The 20,886-nt window shown below is 34.5% G+C and overlaps 1 protein-coding gene across 2 annotated transcripts in view; it reads left to right on the forward strand.

Annotated features, from left to right (window-relative positions):
* The window catches only part of LOC117217655 (monocarboxylate transporter 9), a 27,785-nt gene continuing 6,899 nt past the window's right edge, over positions 1–20,886 (forward strand). Inside the window, exons 1-6 of one of the 2 annotated variants that reach the window (XM_033465426.2) lie at positions 1–226; positions 13,228–15,127; positions 16,013–16,176; positions 16,602–16,767; positions 18,130–18,393; positions 19,920–20,141. In XM_033465426.2, coding sequence (XP_033321317.2) covers positions 13,412–15,127; positions 16,013–16,176; positions 16,602–16,767; positions 18,130–18,393; positions 19,920–20,141 — 2,532 coding nt within the window. In that variant the 5' untranslated portion in view covers positions 1–226; positions 13,228–13,411. The remainder of the gene's footprint in view (positions 227–13,227; positions 15,128–16,012; positions 16,177–16,601; positions 16,768–18,129; positions 18,394–19,919; positions 20,142–20,886) is intronic. The other variant, XM_033465427.2, reaches the window with a different exon arrangement.

Consider the following 20,886-nt stretch of genomic DNA (forward strand, 5'->3'; position numbering starts at 1 on the left):
TCTCTATTTCAGTACACGGGGCGCGTTCCGACGAAGTGGTTGTGTACGTTCAGTGTTGAAAAAGCTCGCGCTCTTGGAGGAGACCAAACATCAATAAATATCGATCGAGGAAATCACGTAACTGGAAGCTGACAAAGGGATCACTTTCGATTCAGTGTTTCCTTGTTGATTCAACGATTTTTCAGCGATCCACGGATATACGAGGACTTAAGGACATTTCCCTTGGGTAAGTTGACAGTTGGGTAGTTCTTGTTTTGGCGGTTTTCTAAGTCACGATAGAAATAGTGAATAAAAGAAAGGCGGTGCGGGTTTCGTTTGAACCTGTTAGAACATTTGTATATTAGGCTCTGCATTAAACTCGAGGGTATTGTAAGGCCGGTTAAAGACGGTATATATACAGATCGGTGACGGATTAGGTAGTAGCGGGAAATGTAGCCATCTACTGGCGAGCGTAGGAGGAGCAGTGCTTGCATGAATCTCGATCTATCGTTTTTTTCCATTTATTATTAACACCGAAGTTAGGAATATAAATTACATTACATTAGGATTACAAATTAGGAATACAATTATATAAAGATCTTTCTCTTCATTTATGTTTCGTTATGTTTGTGCAGTAAGCGAGGAAACCATTTCTGAAACCTTAAACGATCATTATATTGTCCATAGAATTATTAATTATACGAAAGCTAATTTCGGTATATACCGCGTACAATGGCATATACAACATTTCTGCTAGATAGAGTTTTTAAGTTGATAGTTGATAGAGTTTTCTGTTGTTTATACTGGTTTTTTTTTTTACTTTTGTCGCTCTCTTGATTGGAGTTGTAGTTAAAATTTGCTTTTTAAATATGAAAAGAAAATTGGAGTGGAAATTGTAACATTATACGTATTTACAGATGATAAGTCTCAAATATGGTCGAGAAGAAAACTGAATTGTACTGTTATGACTATATTATATTACATTAATACATTATAGAATTGTATATTTATGTGCGATTAATAATAAAGAACTAATGCTGTCCTTGTTTCCGTAATCGTATTGGACAAAGTGGTTCTGTCCTTCATCCTATACAATTTTTTGACAGAGTTAAAAATACTTTGTTCACGGCATGGCTGTTTATTCGTTCGCGTGTTGTAGGGGTAGTATGCACGATGTGGTATGTGGAAATAATAAAATAAAAAATAGTTATTTTGTTCTCGTGGTTGATTATTAATTTAGAAATTAATATAAATATAAGAAATATGTGTTAAATTATATATCATTTTTATTGTTGTGAAATAAGTATTCAGAGAAGCTGCTTGCGCGTCTCGAAAGTACAATTTCTTTATTGTTAATTACTGCAGACGAATTTGGTATTAGTAATTATTTTTTCAAACAATCGGTCTAATAGCTGACTACATGTGATTTTATATTAAAGAATAGTAGATTTAGTGTGTAATATGAATTAAGCATAACATTTTTGACAATGTGCATTCATGTATTTCAATATATTTTCAATGTTTTCTGCTTGGTGATAGATTTTCATTTGATTTCGAATTAAAAATCTCATAAATTGAATACATTATGCACTTCATGTTGCAACGATATGTAGATACAGTGCAGAAGTTAGTAACTAGGAAAGGGTAGGTTTCTATGAATTATATTCGCTTCAATTTTTTCGGGAATATTTATGCCTGATTTTTTTGGAGAAACTATTTTCTAATATTTATTGCACGCATTAGCTTAAAAGCCTTAAAAAAGCTCGGAATGAAACTAATAATAAAATATTAGATTTTCTTGACTAAATCGATTTTAGTAAATCTTTACAACATAACACTCTTCTGGCTTGTAATTATAATAAAAGGAAGATCGTGTTTTATTATTTTTTAAAAACAGATTTGTACTTTCATTATTTTAATCGCATAAGACTCTTGTCCAAATTAAAGATGCTTACGGTGTAATTATATACTGTAACATCCAGTTTTCATGATCAATTCTGTGCGATAAATCTCGTGAAAACCCATTTGGCAACGAAAATTGGAACAGCAGCGTACATTTTTTTAATGACCCTGGTGCTAAGACGATGTTATGGTCTTATTGTGCTAGATCGTCGATGTGCTTCTTTTTATTGGCGAAAAATGGAACTCTCTTAAAGTGCGTCCAAGTAACATGCGTGTGTAACACACAAGTGCTATTTTTTACTACATATATTATTTGAAACAAATCAAACTATACGAAATCGATTTGAACCTGTGAACCATGTATTAAAAATTATTAATCTATTGTTTAAGCATAGAAGAACAACGAAAGATACCTAATGTGTTGCATAGCAGCATAGTGAATAGCGCATTTATCGTGGATCTCCGTCGAGCATGTTTCTCATCGAAATTATCTGACAATCGATTGCTCTTTTGTCTTGCTGTGCACCATGACCTACAGGGTGTGGTCGCAGTTTTAAGGTTATTAGGAAGAGGATATAAAATAGGACTTAGTAGTAGTCACGCGATCACTTCTTAATCGCTGCTGCATCTAGTTTGTTGATATTTTAAGCTCTGCGAAATCACATTTGGTATTTTGGTTTAATACCATTCGTTAAAGGGTACAGTCGAGGGTCAGAAGTGAAATCTTGAATCCAGCGTAATTATATCGCGTAAACAAGTCATGTGCAAAAGTTTTAACCCTGTCGATATAAAATCGAGAACCTGGTTTTTAGCTTGTTTCCCCTATTTAATAGCGTGAAAAAATATTCTACAAAATATGAATCTGGTTAAATACTCAGATACATACTCTGCAACTCGTTTCTTTTATTTTCAACTTAAAAAAACTTTCAGAATTGAGAATAGATCGAAATTGACTATTGACATAAGAGTTAAGTATCCTATATGTTCATTGTAGAAAAGTATTTTTCTTTCTATGAGAAAGCATTAGAAAAGTTGGAATTCGATTTGCAATAGAATTTTCAAATTTTTCGTACAACTCCGAACATCTTTTTGCATTTTACATTTGAAAGATTTCACTCGAAAGCATTTGATACGAAACAAGCAAATTACTGTATCCATCCTATACTATTAATTAGATCCGTATTTCCTGATTATCTATCGTTCTTTGTAGATAAGAAAATTCTATGTATTATTATCAGTGTATGAGATTTAAAGATATTAGCTATCGATTCGATCTTCTAGACCACTTTCCTTTGCCTCTTACGTCAATTGTTTCGTTATAGATATGTATTTAGAATTTCGATAACGATTGCATAATCTTCTTACGAACGTATAAGATATTAAATCATTTTTAGAATATTTCTGACGTTGATTACAAGTTGTTCTTATTTGAAGTTGTCTGGTGTTTTGGAACTGTTGAATTAATCTTGGAAAAGCTAAGTATAATAAGCGTTGCGGTTAATTGTACGAAACATTATTTATGCAATTGATACTTATTTAGAAATAATATTTTTACTATATTACAAACGATTGTAGAAATAGAGGACATTTCGATTTTTACGTACACGACAAATATGCATGTTTCTTCTAATGCTATGTTTTTGGGGGGCTTCTGTATCACACCACACACACACACAGTCTGGTATTTTAATGTATAAGATAGCTTATATATATAGCTGTAATATATTATATTAATATATGTAGCTATAATATTAATATTATTATATATATATATATATATATATATATATATATATATATAGTTATAATATTAATATTAATATATATAGCTATAATATATAAGGTAGCTTTAATATTTAATTACTTGCAAATATTTGTATACCCAACGGAACAATTTATGAAAATGGCAATTTGCATAAAAGTTGTTAATTTAAAAAAAATGTTATCCACTGTGTTAGAAAAAGAAAAGGCATAGTTGTGGGTGGCGCCATGGAGATCGCGCTGATTCGGATATCGGGCAGACATCCGCAATAAAAATATAATTTATCGTTTGGGTGAGATTAGGTGAAAAGCATACTTTTGGGTGGCGCCATAGGGATGTTTGTGTATAAGCACAGGACAATTCAGGAACGTTCGAAGCAGGTGATCGAGGGGAGTCACCATGGCGACCGCCTGGTCGATTCCTACGTCTCTGGTTGGGAAGAAAATCAACGAGAAGGATCCTGCTTTATCCCGACTCATTTGGCAACTGATCTATTATACAATGTGCACCAGCCACGAAAATTCACGACTCGCGAGACTACATACAAGCTTCATGTGGTCGGGTTCTTTGAATACATATAGGAATACAACTAGAGGACAAATGGTGTTACATTAGATTGACGCAAAAACAATTTTGTTTTTGCTATTTCAATTTACATCGATGCGAAATATTTAATAACTAACATTTGTCGAATTCACCGTTTTAATAATGAACATTAAACTTAATAATTCTTGTTCATCATTGTTCAATGATCCTAAGCTGTGAGACGTATTTACAGTTTAATCAAATATACAGGGGGTGTCATGTAACTGATGGTACAACCGGATAGGGGTTGATTCTACGTCAAAAAATAAGTCGGAAAAGAAGAATAGCATTCTTTCATTTGAGGCTCCGTTTTCGAGAAAACTGAGTTGAAAGATGCGTCAAGTTCGAGTGACTTATAGTAGAACGAGAAGTATTATAGAATTGGTATGTGTACAGCAATTTCTCCCTAATTAACGCTCAGATTGCGCATAAAAATGGACAATTTGGGAAGAGAAGACACGATTATTCGAGCCTCGCGGCTCGTTTTCATAGACGCCGATTGTCAACAACTATAAAAACGAGCCGCGAGGCTCGAATAATCGTATCTCCTCTTCCCAAATTGTCCATTTTTATGTCAAATCTGAGCGTCAATTAGGGAAAATTTACTGTATTTTCTTACTCCGTTATATAATGATTCCAATACTTATGATTTCTGGCACCATTTACGAATTTTCCAACAATAAATCTTTTCCGGCGAACCATGCCACCAGGTCAACAAATAGTGGTCTTTGGTAAGTAAAAAGGAAATGTCGACTCGTTCACATTATGTTTTAATGTTTTGCGCTCTTATTTTCGCGTCGATGGTACCATTAACTACACAATCTTGTATACGGCACTATTAAAAGCAAAGTATCGAAAGTTGTCCATGAACTATTAACGTAATTTTGTTTATCAATGTTTTTGAAAGCAGCTATTGACAGCAATCATTGACAAATATCTAGGAAATTAATGAACCGATTTAGTCGAAGTTTCTTATTCAACAGTTACTTTACTCCTAAAATAATATTATTACAACTATTTTACCGCTAAAATAAAATTCTTACAGCTATTTTACACCTGCAAAGAACTTTTACATCCTGCTTGATTTGATCCCTAAAAAACGTCCGAAGCATGATCTCATTTTCATAGTTTTTAATAAATGTTTTACTACATCGTTTCAAGAAGATATTTTATTTCAGAGAAATTTTCGATATCAAATGAATATCAGCCTTTAGAAAACGATATGCATTTAGGACATTGAATACTTTATCGGACATGGAAAAAGAAACATTCTTAACACGTTAAGCGCCATGTCAGTTACCGGTGACCGACACCATATAGTAAATTCTCTCTAACTGACGCTCAGCTTGGTGGAAACAAAAATCGACAATTTAGAAAGAGGAGATGCGATTATATTATTCGAGCCTTGTGACTCGTTTTTATAGTTGTCGTCAATCGGCGACTAGAAAAACGAGCAACGAGGCTCGAATAATATAATAATAATATAATCTTATATTATTCGAGCCTCGTTGCTCGTTTTTAATAATAATATTAATTATTAATTAATATTTAATAATAATATTAATAATAATATAATCTTAATATAATAATAAATATAATTAATATAATATAATAGGCTTTAATGAGCTTAATGGGGCTTATAATGGACTTATAACGGGCTTAATATAATATAATATTATAATCTTTCCGAATTATCCATTTTTTTGTACAATCTGAGCGTCAATTAGGGAGAATTTACTGTACATAGATTGTAACAGACAACAGTCTGGTCGATTAAAGAGTGACTCAGATATCGTTCCATTTTTTCGCGTTATCACGGTCGTTCGTTCCCTTTGTTCCCGATAAGGACCCAAGACTGTCTATCCGAAAATATTTGATTGAAAGAAAGAATAAAATACCATCGCACGTTGTGGCCAGCCGTTTTTCTCCAACCGTTGTTCTTTCGATCATCTGACAGCCAATTCTGTACCCCTTGACCTAAGCGTTCTTACGGAAAATGAAATGCCAACTTCTATTTTCTGGTACGCGGTATCGATTACGGCATGCTAAGCATTCGCACGAGTTCCATGCCGATTAGATTTTCTATAACAAGCTATGAAAGAATATTCTTTTCATGATTTTGTATAATACGGACCGCGTACGTGATCCTGTGAATGTGTTAAAATTTCATTTTCACATTGCTTTGTTTATTATACGGTGTTCCACAAATGTGTTCGTACACCTTTTAAAACTTTTAATCAACTTTTTTAGATCACAACTGAACGACTTGGATACTTTTTAGAGTCCAGTCTACTAGACAATGACTAAAATGTCTTTTTTAAATTTTCCTATTACTTGGAATGATAAAAGAAATAAAAAACTCTCGTTTTTTAACTTTCTTATCTAAGCCTATAACAAAAACTTAAAAAGTGCTTTTCGTTGATCTCGGTAACTTGTATGCATGCTGCAAATTTGATCTAAATCGATTAACCCAGTGTCGAGCTACGGGCATTGTAACTCACATTAACGTCAACTGATTTCGATAAAATTTTCAACATGCATGTAAGTTACCGAGATCTACGAGATTCTTTAAATTTCCGTTATAAGCTCAGACAAAAAAGTTAAAAAACGAGAGGCTTTTACTTTCTTTTGTCATTCTAAGCAATAGCAAAATTAAAGAAAAGCATTTTGGTCATCGTCTGGCTTTGATCAGTCCAGCTAATATCTAAAAAAAAAATTCAACTCGCTTAGTCCAGTTTTGAGAAAGTTATTGCGTTTTAAAAGATGTGACACGAAGAAACACGTGACACACGATAACTTGACACGAAGAAACTATACCGTGCGTTGAAACTCTATTAATTATTATCTGATAGTTCGTCTGAGATCATTTTTGTTTTCTACATGATTCTTCAATTTTTCTGGGTTCTCCCATTCTTTTCCAATAATATTATAAGATCTTTTACCGGAAAAAATGTGTTTCAGTAATACATTAATTTTTCCGCAGTTTAAGAATCTTCTCTTAGGGATTAATCGTATTCAAACATTATACATATATATTTTTGCCTTGGATCCTACAGATGTAGCGATAATGGATATTGTAAAAAACGAAATATTTACTGATGTAGTAACAGCACTAACGTTCGCGTGTCGCGAACGAATTAACAGCATTACCGTTAACTTCGTTGCAATCGTGACAATTGACTGAAACGATAGCGATGTAAATGTTGCATTGTACCACGCCCTCGCCAAGTGTGTCAAAATGCGACAGAAATATCATGCTAACGAATAACCACTTCGGTGAGCCATTTTCGTTTCCATATCAATATAATTTTAAATTAGTTTTCAATGTTCGTAAACTTGACTTATTTATTAAATACCATATGACAGAATTGTATAATATTAGTTTTCATCATCGAACGAATGTATTCGTTCATTTGTTATTCTAACTTTGCTCGTGTGTTATTCAAATGTTCAAAACATACACGTGATAACGAACATTTCGAATGCATTGTTTAATGAAAGCCTTACTCTATTTCATTTTATTTATATTTTATTTTTTATGATAAAAATCTTAATCGCTGACATTGCCTTTCGTTTGACTGCCACTTTCGATAAACAATTGGTAAAAGCCAAAAGTGTAAATATCTGCGCTGTCTCGAGTGATCTCGAGAGATTTTCACGTTCCAAACATTTGTAATAGATCTGGATGATACGGAATATCGTTATTGTCTCACGATAATATGAAATGTTTTGATAGTGCGAACAATTGTCGCTATCGCAATTTGGCACATCAATCAAGTGTATTGCAAACAGAAAAATTTTAATCCATAGTTGATTCTCTTCGAAACTACAAATTGTAAAGCTCAACAAGCCTACAATGTTAAAATTACAATGTTAAAATTAATAAGAGAAAGATTATCAAGTTAGAGCCACAGAGAAATCACAAACAAATACACAAATTCTTATATACATATAGTTAACATAGTTTAACATGAAATTTTAGTTTAAAATATGGATTTATCGAATTAATGCAAATTCGTATAATTAAAAAAAATGCAAGACAAAAATTAACAAAAATGAATTTGTTAACAGTTAACGTGACATTTCATATTCTAGGCTAGCGAACAAATGCACTTATATTTCACAATGTCCGTTGAAGCAGCTTCGTGATATCAGTAATTGTAAAATAAGGAACTTGAAATGAGTCCGGTAGTTTCAGTATTAATGCCAATAGCCCACGCGGAAAATTTAATCGCTATAGTTGATCGAAACGGAAATTTTCTTAGTAGTGTAGCTATAGGAGATGATATACGATGCCTTATCGATCCACAAGACGTACGAACACGCGGACAATAATCAATATCGTACTCTTGAAAGTAGAATCGAAAATACGACGAAACTACCGAAAGAATGTCGAAAAATGCGAATACCGTGTTTCAATAATACTCATTAAAACTTCTTTTGGTAACTTCTTTTATGATCGCCGAATTATTTAAAATCGATTTGTATAGAAGAATATAATTTTTTACATTTTATATCGTCAGTCACCGGTGGCTACGCTTAACGTATTAAGAATATTTCTTTTTCGATGTCCTAAATGCATATAGTTTTCTAAAGGCTGATATGCATTTGGTATCGAAAGTTTCTCTGAAATAAAATATCTTCTTGAAACGATGTAGTAAAACATTGATTAAAAACTATGAAAATGAGATCATGCTTCGGACGTTTTTTAGGGATCAAATCAAACAGGATGTAAAAGTTCTTTGCAGGTGTAAAATAGCTGTAAGAATTTTATTTTAGCGGTAAAATAGTTGTAATAATATTATTTTAGGAGTAAAGTAACTGTTGAATAAGAAACTTCGACTAAATCGGTTCATTAATTTTCTAGATATTTGTCAATGATTGCTGTCAATAGCTGCTTTCAAAAACATTGATAAACAAAATTACGTTAATAGTTCATGGACAACTTTCGATACTTTGCTTTTAATAGTGCCGTATACAAGATTGTGTAATTAATGGCACCATCGACGCGAAAATAAGGGCGTAAAACATTAAAACATAATGTGAACGAGTCGAGAGAAGTGATATCTGCTGCAACTTTATTGATTCCTATAAAAGTATAAATCGTCGAGTCGACTATTCGACATTTCCTTTTTACTTACCAAAGACCACTATTTGTTGACCTGGTGGCATGGTTCGCCGGAAAAGATTTATTGTTGGAAAATTCGTAAATGGTGCCAGGAATCATAAGTATTGGAATCATTATGTAACGGAGTAAGAAAATATGTATATTAAATAAGGCGAATGGTAAAATGAGATTTAACTGGTAATGATGACTCATGGCGCCAATTGTTAATAGTTTTCATTTTTTTATTAAGATTTCAACGATAAATTCTCTCCAATCGAACATTTTGGATTCATTAGAATTCGATAATTCAATTTATGACAGAATTAGAAAAATATGTTAAATTCCTCGTAATAATAAATAGTAACGAATATTAGAGAAATAGTATATTATTGTAAATCTGTTGTATATTAAAAATATTACATTTCTCTGAACTTACTGAATGTGGAAAATATTACATCTTCCAAGTCTGGTTGAACATTAAAAATCTTATATTGCTTTGAATTTATTAAACGTTAAAAATATTATATGTATATTAGTATGTATATTGATAGCAAGTAAAGCAGCAGCAGACCACAATTATTATAAAAATTCTTTAATCTCTAATAGTAGCATAAACGAAGTAGATGCTTATTAATTTAGCGAGCTATGGCCTTATGTATACATATGTAGAGCATTGTATATGCAGAAAGAATTGCATCACCGCTTCTTTTTGCACCTTTCTAAGTACTATTGTTTCGCGTGCCCGACGAATTGCTCGATTATACATATTTCGTGTTGAATGAAATTCGTGAAAACGGAGCACCGTTCGACGAAACATGAATGACGTCCACGGAAGCTTGGCAATCACTGTTTCATAGATGATTCATTATTGTTCTGAGTAGGTTCGATGCTACAATTTAGCACAGAAGCCGACCTCTCTACTTGTACTTATGATATAAGCGATGATTAATAAATTGTTTTGAAATAATACATGTATCGATTTCTGAAAATCGTGGTCCGATATCTATGACATCTCTATGCCTGTCTTTTTTCATTTTTACGTTGAAGATCTTAGAATCAGGAAGGTCGAATATATTATCAGTAGACTGTGGATCTTTATGCAAAATAAAACTCTTCTGCATCAATTGTAAGAAACAGCTCTGCTTTTCTCCGATAATTTTAATAAGCTGATAGGGACGTATCAACATTCTTAAATTCTTTAAATACTTCCATTTCTTTATATTTCATCCGTTCATTTTTCTCATGAATGCATAAAGATCCGCCGTTTAATTATCAATGAAGTGTTTTATTATTACTCGTCAAGTATTAAAGCGTACAGTACAATTATTTCCAGTTCGCATTTTCATAATAGAATGGCATAATAAACTGCTCAATTGTTCTCTAACAAAATTACTGCTGTAAATATGTAAATATGTGTGAATTTATATGTCCGTTGAAAAAACGTAGAAACTGTGTTCCCATAACGCCACTAATTTATAGAATTAATTTTAGTTTACTAAAACGATTTTTGTAAAGCTTGTGTTGTTTCAGGAAAGTTGCACTGTTTTCTGCAATAATTTCTTTTTTTGCAGCCTTCATCAATATGCTTAGCTCGTTTTAGCACAGATGGTTTATAGATCCTTTCTCCTTTTATTGATTTCTTTTATTTGCTCACATCGTTCAGTGTCGCATGCACACTCTTACACCCAGACACGCATGCACTCCTGGAAATAAGTAATTTTGCATTACCTCTATGGTGAGTAAACTTTATTTTTTTCTTTTCTCTTTTTTTATATAATCGTTTCGTTTCTGTTAAAATCGTTCTGTTCTTCTATTCCAGCTATGTTTAGTACCTCTTTTCTAATTTGCTTATGTTACTAATATACGATGATTGGATATACCTGATCGCTAGACTTACGGATTTCCTGCATTTGATGCTTGTGCTATTATAAAGGCTTCGAAGACGCTGTCATTTCAGTTTTTTATTTGCTACAGCATTTAAGAGAAAAAAATTAATTACCATCTAACATCTGTTCCTTCAAATTGTTCCAAGAAATTTCGATTTTGCATAGAAATTCGCAGTCTAATGATCAGTGATCACTGATCACTATTGTTCATTTTTTGTGAACCTACACTCACGCTACACGTAGGACACTTTACTAATATTGTTGGAGTGTTTGAGGAACGTTTTTATACGATTCAGAATATTCTATATACAGGCTGTCCTAAAATTATAGTATTTCCGGGAAATAAGGGGCTCCTGAGGTAATTTGAAGCAAGTTTTTCCTTAATGAAAATATAATCCACGGTTGGCGCGAGGCGGCCAAGCCAACGAGCAGACGAAGCCCAGTTCCGCTCATTGGCTCGGCTGCCTCGCGCCAGGAGAGCTCGATTCTCATTGGTCCCTGTTTTTCGTTAATAACTCGTAAATAAAAAGTCGCGCATTGCATTTTCGCTAAAGGAAAAGTTACTTCAAATGACCTCAGCAACCCCTCATTTCTCGAAAGTACCATAATTTTGGAACATCCTGTAATAAGTTCCATTCGATAGACTCATATTGTTTAAAAATATGTTGGGTTATGAAGTCTTGAAAGATCAATTCCAAGTTGGTTTAAAAATATGTCAATTGTCGAATGCAATATTGAACAACCCACAGTTATTTTAAGAAAGTATTGAGAGGAATGAAAAATTGATTTCTAGTCAAAACATCGAATTGTACATGCTTATGCTATTCTTAAAACAAATTGCCTAAGTACGTTCCGAATCGTATAAAGGCGAAATGTGACTTGAGAATTCTTCCGCTTTGATTAATTTTTGTACATAGATAGCAATGTTAAATATAGATTATCTCTCGTACGTTGAATAATTCGTTATCGAAAATCGTATTGCACTCTTAAAAAGCAATTACCATTACATATTTAACTTTTCTAGTTGCATACAATGCGAGACAAAATAATAGAGCACTTTACCATTTTGTACATTTTGTATAATTAAACATAATTATATACATCTTGTACACCCTATAAATTGAGTGCTTACTTCAGAATAAGCATTTTAAGGTTTATGTTTTAAGCAACAAGAAAGTTATGAAATAAATGTAAATATAAATAGATCTTACATTTAGTGGGGGGCAAGATCAGAATAGATAATTTACATATACATGTAAAATCACAAATAAATGTTTCAGCACTTCGATTTAATTAATGCTAACACAATTTAGTAATTAATCTCTGAAAATAGTTTTATTTCTTTATCCTAGATAAATATTATTTTTATCCAGTACTGGACCAACTGGTGAGATAATAAAAATATTTTATTAACAATGATTTCTGCTGTATGCCGTCTGACAGTCGTACATAGACAGTAATAGTTTTACATAATTCACCTATTATTTCTACTATCAACACAAGAAAAAACGGATTTTCTTCCTAATTTAATAATCATTTAACGATTATAGATATATAACTGCTTGAAGACTTAGGTAATACTCTGTTCTCTCACAGCGCGTCTAATGCTGCAAATTAAAATTGATTTTCATTTATCGGTTCGATAAGAATCACCACAAATGAATTAATACTTTCACCGATCGGCTATTATTTTAGATAACAAGCACACAATAGAAATTATTCGACTATATTACTTACAAATTAAACTGCTATCGCCACATTGGAGAAAAGAAACGTTTAAAGAATCCTCGTTAATCTTTGCTTATTAAAGAACTATTAAATCATCGTCGGTTATTCGAGCGACAAAAAAGCGAGCGATTTGTACTTTCAAAGTTCACTTAAGATTATCATTAATCACCGATTAATTATATAAAACATACAAATAAGTAAAGTGCTCGTCGTTTTAGGGTAACACCCCCATTGAATACTATTTCTTTAAGATGTTAATAGAGAGGATCTCTCCACAGGACAAGCAAGTGGTCGAAGCGTGCATGCTGAAGCGACCGCCGTTTAGTGACCCACCCCCGATCGGCTGGGAAGTCCTTATGGTAGCTGAAGGGCGCGGACGATCCTTCCCCAGCGAGATCCAAGGGCTGAAAGGTTGGCCCCGCCGTTGGAGTCACTCGGCCAACACCTACATTTAGAAGAACCATGACCGATCGAAACGAGAACGTCTTATGCGATCAAGGAGATGAATCGAGCGGGCAATCCGTCCCGTACAAGCCGCCGTGCAACTGGAACAACAACAACCTCTGCAGCAACGGTTCCGTGAACACGCTGAAAAGGAACGGGATAAGCGTGTCGAAGGATCAGAACCACTACCAAAGACCTTACTACAAAACAGACCAAAGCAATTCGAACCACCGGCAACACAGAAAAGCGCCGATAGTCGGCTGGCAAAATGGCAGTCCGACCGTATTCCCGAGCACACCGTGTCACACCCCGGATCCGGATTCTCTGGATGCGATCGATCTATCACGGTCGCAGAGCGTCGCTTCTTCCACGAGGAGCTCCGAGATCTGTCAGGATTCTGGGAACACCGAAGACCTCAGCAGTCTCGCCGGCGAGAGGCTTCTGCCATCCACCCCCGCCCGCACCATAGACAGAAGCGTCGAGTCCTTATCACCGGACAAGGACACCTTCCTGACAGCCTCGCTAGAGCTGGGCAGAGAACTAAGCAAGAACCTCAGCCTGGTCGACGATCTACAAGACAAAATCGATCTGCTCAGCCCGGGTACCGACTGCACCGAGGACAGGATACCACCCACGCCCATCGATCGCAGTTACCTAACGTCGCCGAATCTCACCTTAGGCCCCAGTCCTACCAACAAAAGCGTGCCGAACTCGTTCGACACCAGTCCGCTCGAGAAAGAGGATTTCAGCCATGAGGATGACTACAATAAGAAGTTCGCCGACTCGAAAGCTATCATCACCGCTAATCCTGGCTACCGCGACGACGACACTCGAGACTCCATTGACTCGGACAGCGTCCTGGACTTGGAGGACGAAGAGATTGGCAAGACCAAGCAGAGCAAGCCGAAAGTACCTGACGGCGGATGGGGCTGGGTGGTTGTATTAGCATCATTGGTCATCTCTATGATCGCCGACGGAGTATCCTTCAGCTTTGGGTTACTGTACATCGAGTTCCTGCAGGAGTTCGGCGCATCCAAGTCGAAGACGGCTTGGATCGGGTCGTTGTTCATGGCGGTGCCGTTGCTGTCCGGGCCCATTATGTCCGCTCTGGTGGATCGTTATGGCTGCCGAAGTATGACCATTCTAGGCGGCCTGATCTCCGGGCTTGGTTTCGTGCTGAGCTGCTTCAGCAACACCATCGAGGTAATGTACTTGACTTTTGGAGTCATCGCGGGTCTCGGTTTGGGTTTGTGCTACGTCACTGCGGTCGTGAGCATCGCTTATTGGTTCGACAAGAAGCGAACCCTAGCTGTAGGTCTCGGTGCCTGCGGCACTGGTATCGGTACCTTCGTGTACGCCCCGATGACTACGTTTTTCATCGACGAGTACGGATGGCGGGGCACCTGTCTGCTACTGGCGGGTACCTTTTTCAATATGATCGTCTGCGGCACGGTCATGCGAGATCCCGAGTGGTGGATTGTGGAGCAGCAGAAGCAGAATGGTAACACCCCGAAAAAATCGGTAACCAAGTCCGAGTGCGATAGGTCCACCGGCAGTGTCGCCGATGAGTTCCCTGGGATCGAGGAGCTTAGGAAGATGTTGAAGAGCGGTCATGCGCCCGAGTATTTGTTGCAGATACTCAGTACCACCACCGAGGACCCGCACGCGGATAACGGGGATTTTAGGTTCAGAAGCGTCGTTAATCTTCCGACTTTTGTCAGGCATAACGAGAAGGTGAGCACAAAGGTACCTCATCTGGGGATCTCGATGAAATTATTCCGATTTTTAGAAATTATTACTATACAGGGTGTCGAGGTAATTGTTGTCATTAGCGAAAATGCAAACCGCGGCTTTTTTTTACGAGTTATTAACGAAAAACAGTGACCAATGAGAGGCGAGATCAGTTGGCGCAAGAAGGCCGAGCCAATGAGCGGAACTGGGCTTCGCGCGCCCGTTAGCTGGCTCGCCTCGCGGCAACCGAGCTCGCCTCTTATTGGTCACTGTGTTTTGTTAATAAGTCGTAAATAAAGTCGCTGTTTGCATTTTCGCTAAGGTAAAAGTTTCCCATTTCCGGATTGCGAGACATTTTTGGGACACCCTGTATATACATATGTATGTATAATATATGATATATATGATATATAATATATGATATATATGATATATAATATATGATATATATGATATATAATATATGATATATATGATATATAATATATGATATATATGATATATAATATATGATATATAATATATGATATATAATATATGATATATAATTATATGATATATTAAACCATTTTTAAAAATTATTTTTAAAAGAACTATTCAAATTTTTGCATTAGTTTTTGGCGTATACATTCATATGGATATTTATAGCACAAAATAATTTGATCAAAATGCAAATAATCAAAATTATGTTTCGTGCTTTATGTTAGAGTGAAAATGAATACACTTTGAAAATCTTCTGTCGGGAATAAATCATTCCTAAATTATTTTTTTCTAAGAATTACGTTTAACAAAAATTCGGGAAAAAATTGTCTGGTCTATCTAATATCTAAAAGCTTGGCGGAAAGGATAAAGGAATTGTAAAGAAATATCTATTTTTGAGAATTGCAGGTGCCAATGGAGGTATTAGAACTGTTGGCCAGTAACCCAAGACTGTACAACGTCATTCTGGAGAACTACCCTAATCTTCTATCCTGTCGAAGTTGTTCGGATAAAAAGCTACACGAATCCGCTGGAGAAGTTGCCAAGAAAAGCGTCGTCACAATGTCTATGAGGTTGTAGCTTTTGTTAAAAAATGTATCCCTTACAATCAATAATACGGTGGACCACCTAATGTGATTTGCTGGTTAATAATTTTGTTTCTAATGCCATTATTCCGAGAGATTTGTAACATAATTGTAGAAAAAGAAGCTTGGATATCTCTTTTAAATAATCATCTTATATATATTATTTATTATATATCTTTTAAATAATCATCTTACATATATATATATCTTAATGATCTTCTTTAACCGTAACGTGCTAAATAATTGCCAATAAGTAAAGTGTTAAACGTTTGAATTTGCGTGAAGATCTGCAGTCTAATAATAATCGAATAATTTAAGGTGGCTGCGATTACGTTACATGGTTCCCTTGTAAGAGATTGATTATTACTTTTTATCTAAAAGTTAAAATTTTAACGTTTCTTATCCATTCAAAGGATCAAACAAGCGAGCGATGAACCGAAATGCGATGATACAAATGCAGCAAATCATGTTCAGATAGGGCCTGTATCCGGTTCTGTAAAAAATCATGTAACTAAGAAGATATCCAAGAAAGAATCTGAAGAGGCCAATCCTTTGTTGACCAAAGAAATTGAAAATGTAGTGAGTAAACTAAACTAAACAAAAATCATCACTAGATTGTAGATCTCTATGCAAATTCTTGTTTCTGTGTAATATTCTTGAATATCTTTCCAACATATCCGTTTTGAATTTTAGACATTTATATGAGGAACGAAACTGAGACAATACCTTTTAAAACGGTATTACTTTTTTAAAACTAATCTAAATGACTCGAATTTTTCTGTAAATGTTAGAGGGAGTAGTTCACTGTAGAATGGTTAAAATACATTTTTTTAAATTTTGCTATTACTTAGAATAAAAAAGACCAAAGTTTTTACTTTTTTATCTGAGCCAGTAATGAAAATTTAGAAAATGCATTTGGTACTTCTCGGTAAAATTTCATTGAAATCGGTTGACCTTGACACAAGCTATAAACTATTAGAGATCGCGAAAATCGCAGTTGACCATGCGTTAATCGATTTCAATGAAATTTTCAACATGTGTTTAAGTTACCGAGAATTACCAAATGCATTTTTTAAATTTTCATTATAGGTTCAAATAAAAAAGTGAAAAGACGAGAGTTTTATTATTTCTTTTTTTTCCAAGTAATAGCAAAATTAAAAAGAAAATATTTTAGTCATTTTACAGTATACATTAATCCTTCTAACATCTCCAAAAAAATTCGAGTCGTTTAGACCAGTTTTAAAAAAAGTTATACTGTTTTAAAAGGTGTTGGCTCACTTTTACTCCTCATTGTATGTGTATATTGTAAATCCAAAGAGATCCGCAGTCTAACTGTTCCACGAAAAATTTAGCGTAAATGAAAGTTGACACATTTTTCTTCATTGATCACTTACAACTTGATCACGATCGATTATAATTATAATCATATATTTTGTAATACTATTCTAAGTGGAATTTGTAATTCTCTACGAAAAGTACTCTATTTATGGTCGTAAACCATTAGTTCTTAAGATATTTTAATGCTATCGTAGCGTCAAATTAAACTATCCTTTAATATACACATAATTATATTGAAAAATATATGATTCGATTTTTAAAAAATGCTGTTGACCTTCATATGTTCTCTAGGCATCCGTTTGTGGAAAAAAGTACTTGCGTCAAGTAATGTACCCGTTCAAATCGCTCCTCAACTTTTATTTGAAACATTTTTGGATATCGCCAACAGTTTTGTAGATATTCGAGAGAGTTGATGTCAATGGGTCACGGTAAAACTGAAAATGTAAAAAATACAGTCTCTTTTATTTCCATATACATAGTATAATTGTTATGAATATCTGCATCGTTCACTGTGCATATCGAGCTTTTTGCTTTATTATTTACACTCGACAAAAACTAATTTCGTCCAAAGTATTTTATGGTTATTGTATCGAATTATTTTAGGGGACCGAAGCACGAAAGGTAAAATCAATTTCCAAACAACGCTTAGGAGATCTGAATTGCGGCGTTGTCCGAACGGACTCTCTACCGTGGCTGAGAAGGCAATTCAACACAAATACTCACTACTTCAAGGATATCAGGGTTCACAGGAACTCTGTTATGTATCGCGGTGCTGCCTTAAATTTGCACAAGTACAGATTAAGAGCCAGTAGCTGTCCAGATATTTATAGAAACAGCATGACTACATTGGCAAAAGAGAACGAGGAGGTACTACATCAAACCTTTTATTACATTTATTACTACTTAGAAATCGAAGGGGGGTGGAAATCACGTTACTTCCACTTGTAATTTAACACATTGAAAGTAGCCTAATTTTTCTGCTTATCTTTTCGCATAAAACACAGTTGTTATAATTTAGAATATTATAAGAAATTACTCGATTAAGCAAACCTTTTACATTTCGCGATATTAAAATATCGTCGTTTTTTCAACCAGTGGTCCTCTCAACATTTTATGCTTTACATACAAATGTGCATACACCTGGTGTACCCACCCAGAGACTTGAAAATTTTACGAGTGTAAGCTATATAGTCGGTGTACAAAATATTCGTACACCATTTAAAACGGAATAACTCTTTTATAATTGGGCCAAAAGATTTAAATTTTGTTGGGACGTTAGAGGGATCAGTTTGCTAGGCAATAAGTAAGAAATTGTTTTCAATAATTGCAGTTGGTTGATAGGATAAAAGAATTAAGAAATGTTTTTTTCAACTTCTCTTTATCGGAGCCTATATAATGAAAATTTAAAAAATGCATTTCGTAGATCTCGGTAATTTATATATGTACATGCTGAAACTTTCATTGAAATCGGTTGGCGCATAATCAAGCTACAACCACTGAAAGATGTAAAAATGATCTATTTTTAGTTGAAAAACTGATTTTCGCGATCTTTAATTGTTTACAGCTAATTTGCCAGGGTCAACCGATCTCGATGAAATTTTCAGCGTGCATACAAATTACCGAGATCTACAAAATGCATGTTTTAAATTTTCGTTATAGGCTCGGATAAAAAAGTTGATAAAATATCATTTTTTAATTTTGTCAACATGCCAACCAATTGCAATTTTTGAAAACATCTTTCTGGCAATTGTCTAGTGAACTAATCCCTCTGACATCCCAAAAAATTTGGGCCACTCCGCGCAAATTATAAAACGATTATTCCGTTTTAAATGGAAGAATAGTTTGTACACCAACCGTATTTTCTTTAAGCTTCAATAATAGAAACTATTATATATATATGTATATACGTATATGGTATACATATTGTATACAGGGTGTTCGACTACGTGTGTCAACGAAATTAACGTAAGTGACGGCTTCGTTTTCAAGATAATAACGATGAAAAGTACTTCCGTTCGACGAATACTGTCACTCACTCGCTCAGTCAGGTCAGAAAGTGCACAAACAATGACGTATCGTGCGGAAGATAGCAACAGAAAACTGATCCACGCGTCGCAGCTGGACAACTTTTTTAATCGTTAATAACTTGGAAATAAAGTGGTTACAGAAAAATCATCGTTCTCGATTTTTTTATTTAGTTTGGCTCGTAGCCCATCACCCCTTAAAATATTTGACAAACGAGATCGAATAGTTAATTGATTATTGTACCGGGTAAAACAGACAAGCGTGCCGCTGGTCGACGATGATCGTTTCCTTAAGCTGTTAGTAATATTGGAAATTAGTGAGATTTAATACTACAAATTTATTGATTGTAACTTTATATGTACTTTTAGAAGTGGTACGGCGAATTGTTAGATTTACTAAAGGGCATGATGGACTTCTCTATGTTCCTGGAGCTACACTTTTTATTACTATCACTGTCAACGATCTTGTTGTTCACTTGGTTTATCGTGCCTTACTTCTACCTTGCCGAGCATCTTACTAGGAACAGTTACTCCGAACCTGACGCTGCAAATCTCCTTAGTATTATTGGCATCACCAATACGATTGGAATGGTAATTTAATTTTGTTAATGGAATTTTATAAAGGGTCTGGCCGGATAGGAGCGCGAAATATACCGCCGAATCGAATTGATTCGCTGAGAGAACGATTTATGTGAAATTTCAAGTGGTCCACCCTTGATGGATGGTGTAGTTACAACGAAATATCGAATTAGTGGTTTTTACTTTATTTTATTCACTTAATTGTAACTATTTAAATTGAAAATAGATACAATATTTGTTAAACAGTATGTAGAAATTAAAAGAATTGGGGTAGAATAAATTATTTCTTCATATGTAAAACGTCAGAAAAACTGTTTCACTATCTTCTTTCAATTATGATGCACTGTAGCGTCCAAAAGATCGAAAATCCGTGAAAATTGGCGCGTTAGTAATGTCTCAATCAAAGAAACATTCGTATAGCTTCTATGGTTCGAACACAGAAAATGATTAAAGTCGTTTGGATATGAAAGAAATTGTAAATAATTTATTGAAACTCTATTGCGAATCACTTTTTCATTATCAGAACGCGAACGATATCAAAATCTGATAGACGGTGTTACAAAATGTCTGCTCCTATTTGTCAACAACGTTTCACGAAGGTTAATCCGATCAAACTAATTTCACCGAATTACACGCAACTCGCGAGCGTTTAGCTGCAATTAGCTCGCTCCAGTTACTTTCTGTTAGTGGATGATGGTCATAATTCATGAGTGTTTAACGAATCTCCATTGTAACGTGAACCTGGCACTGTGTTTGC

The sequence above is a fragment of the Megalopta genalis genome, chromosome 8 (genome assembly GCF_051020955.1).
Source record: "Megalopta genalis isolate 19385.01 chromosome 8, iyMegGena1_principal, whole genome shotgun sequence".
Taxonomy (NCBI): domain Eukaryota; kingdom Metazoa; phylum Arthropoda; class Insecta; order Hymenoptera; family Halictidae; genus Megalopta; species Megalopta genalis.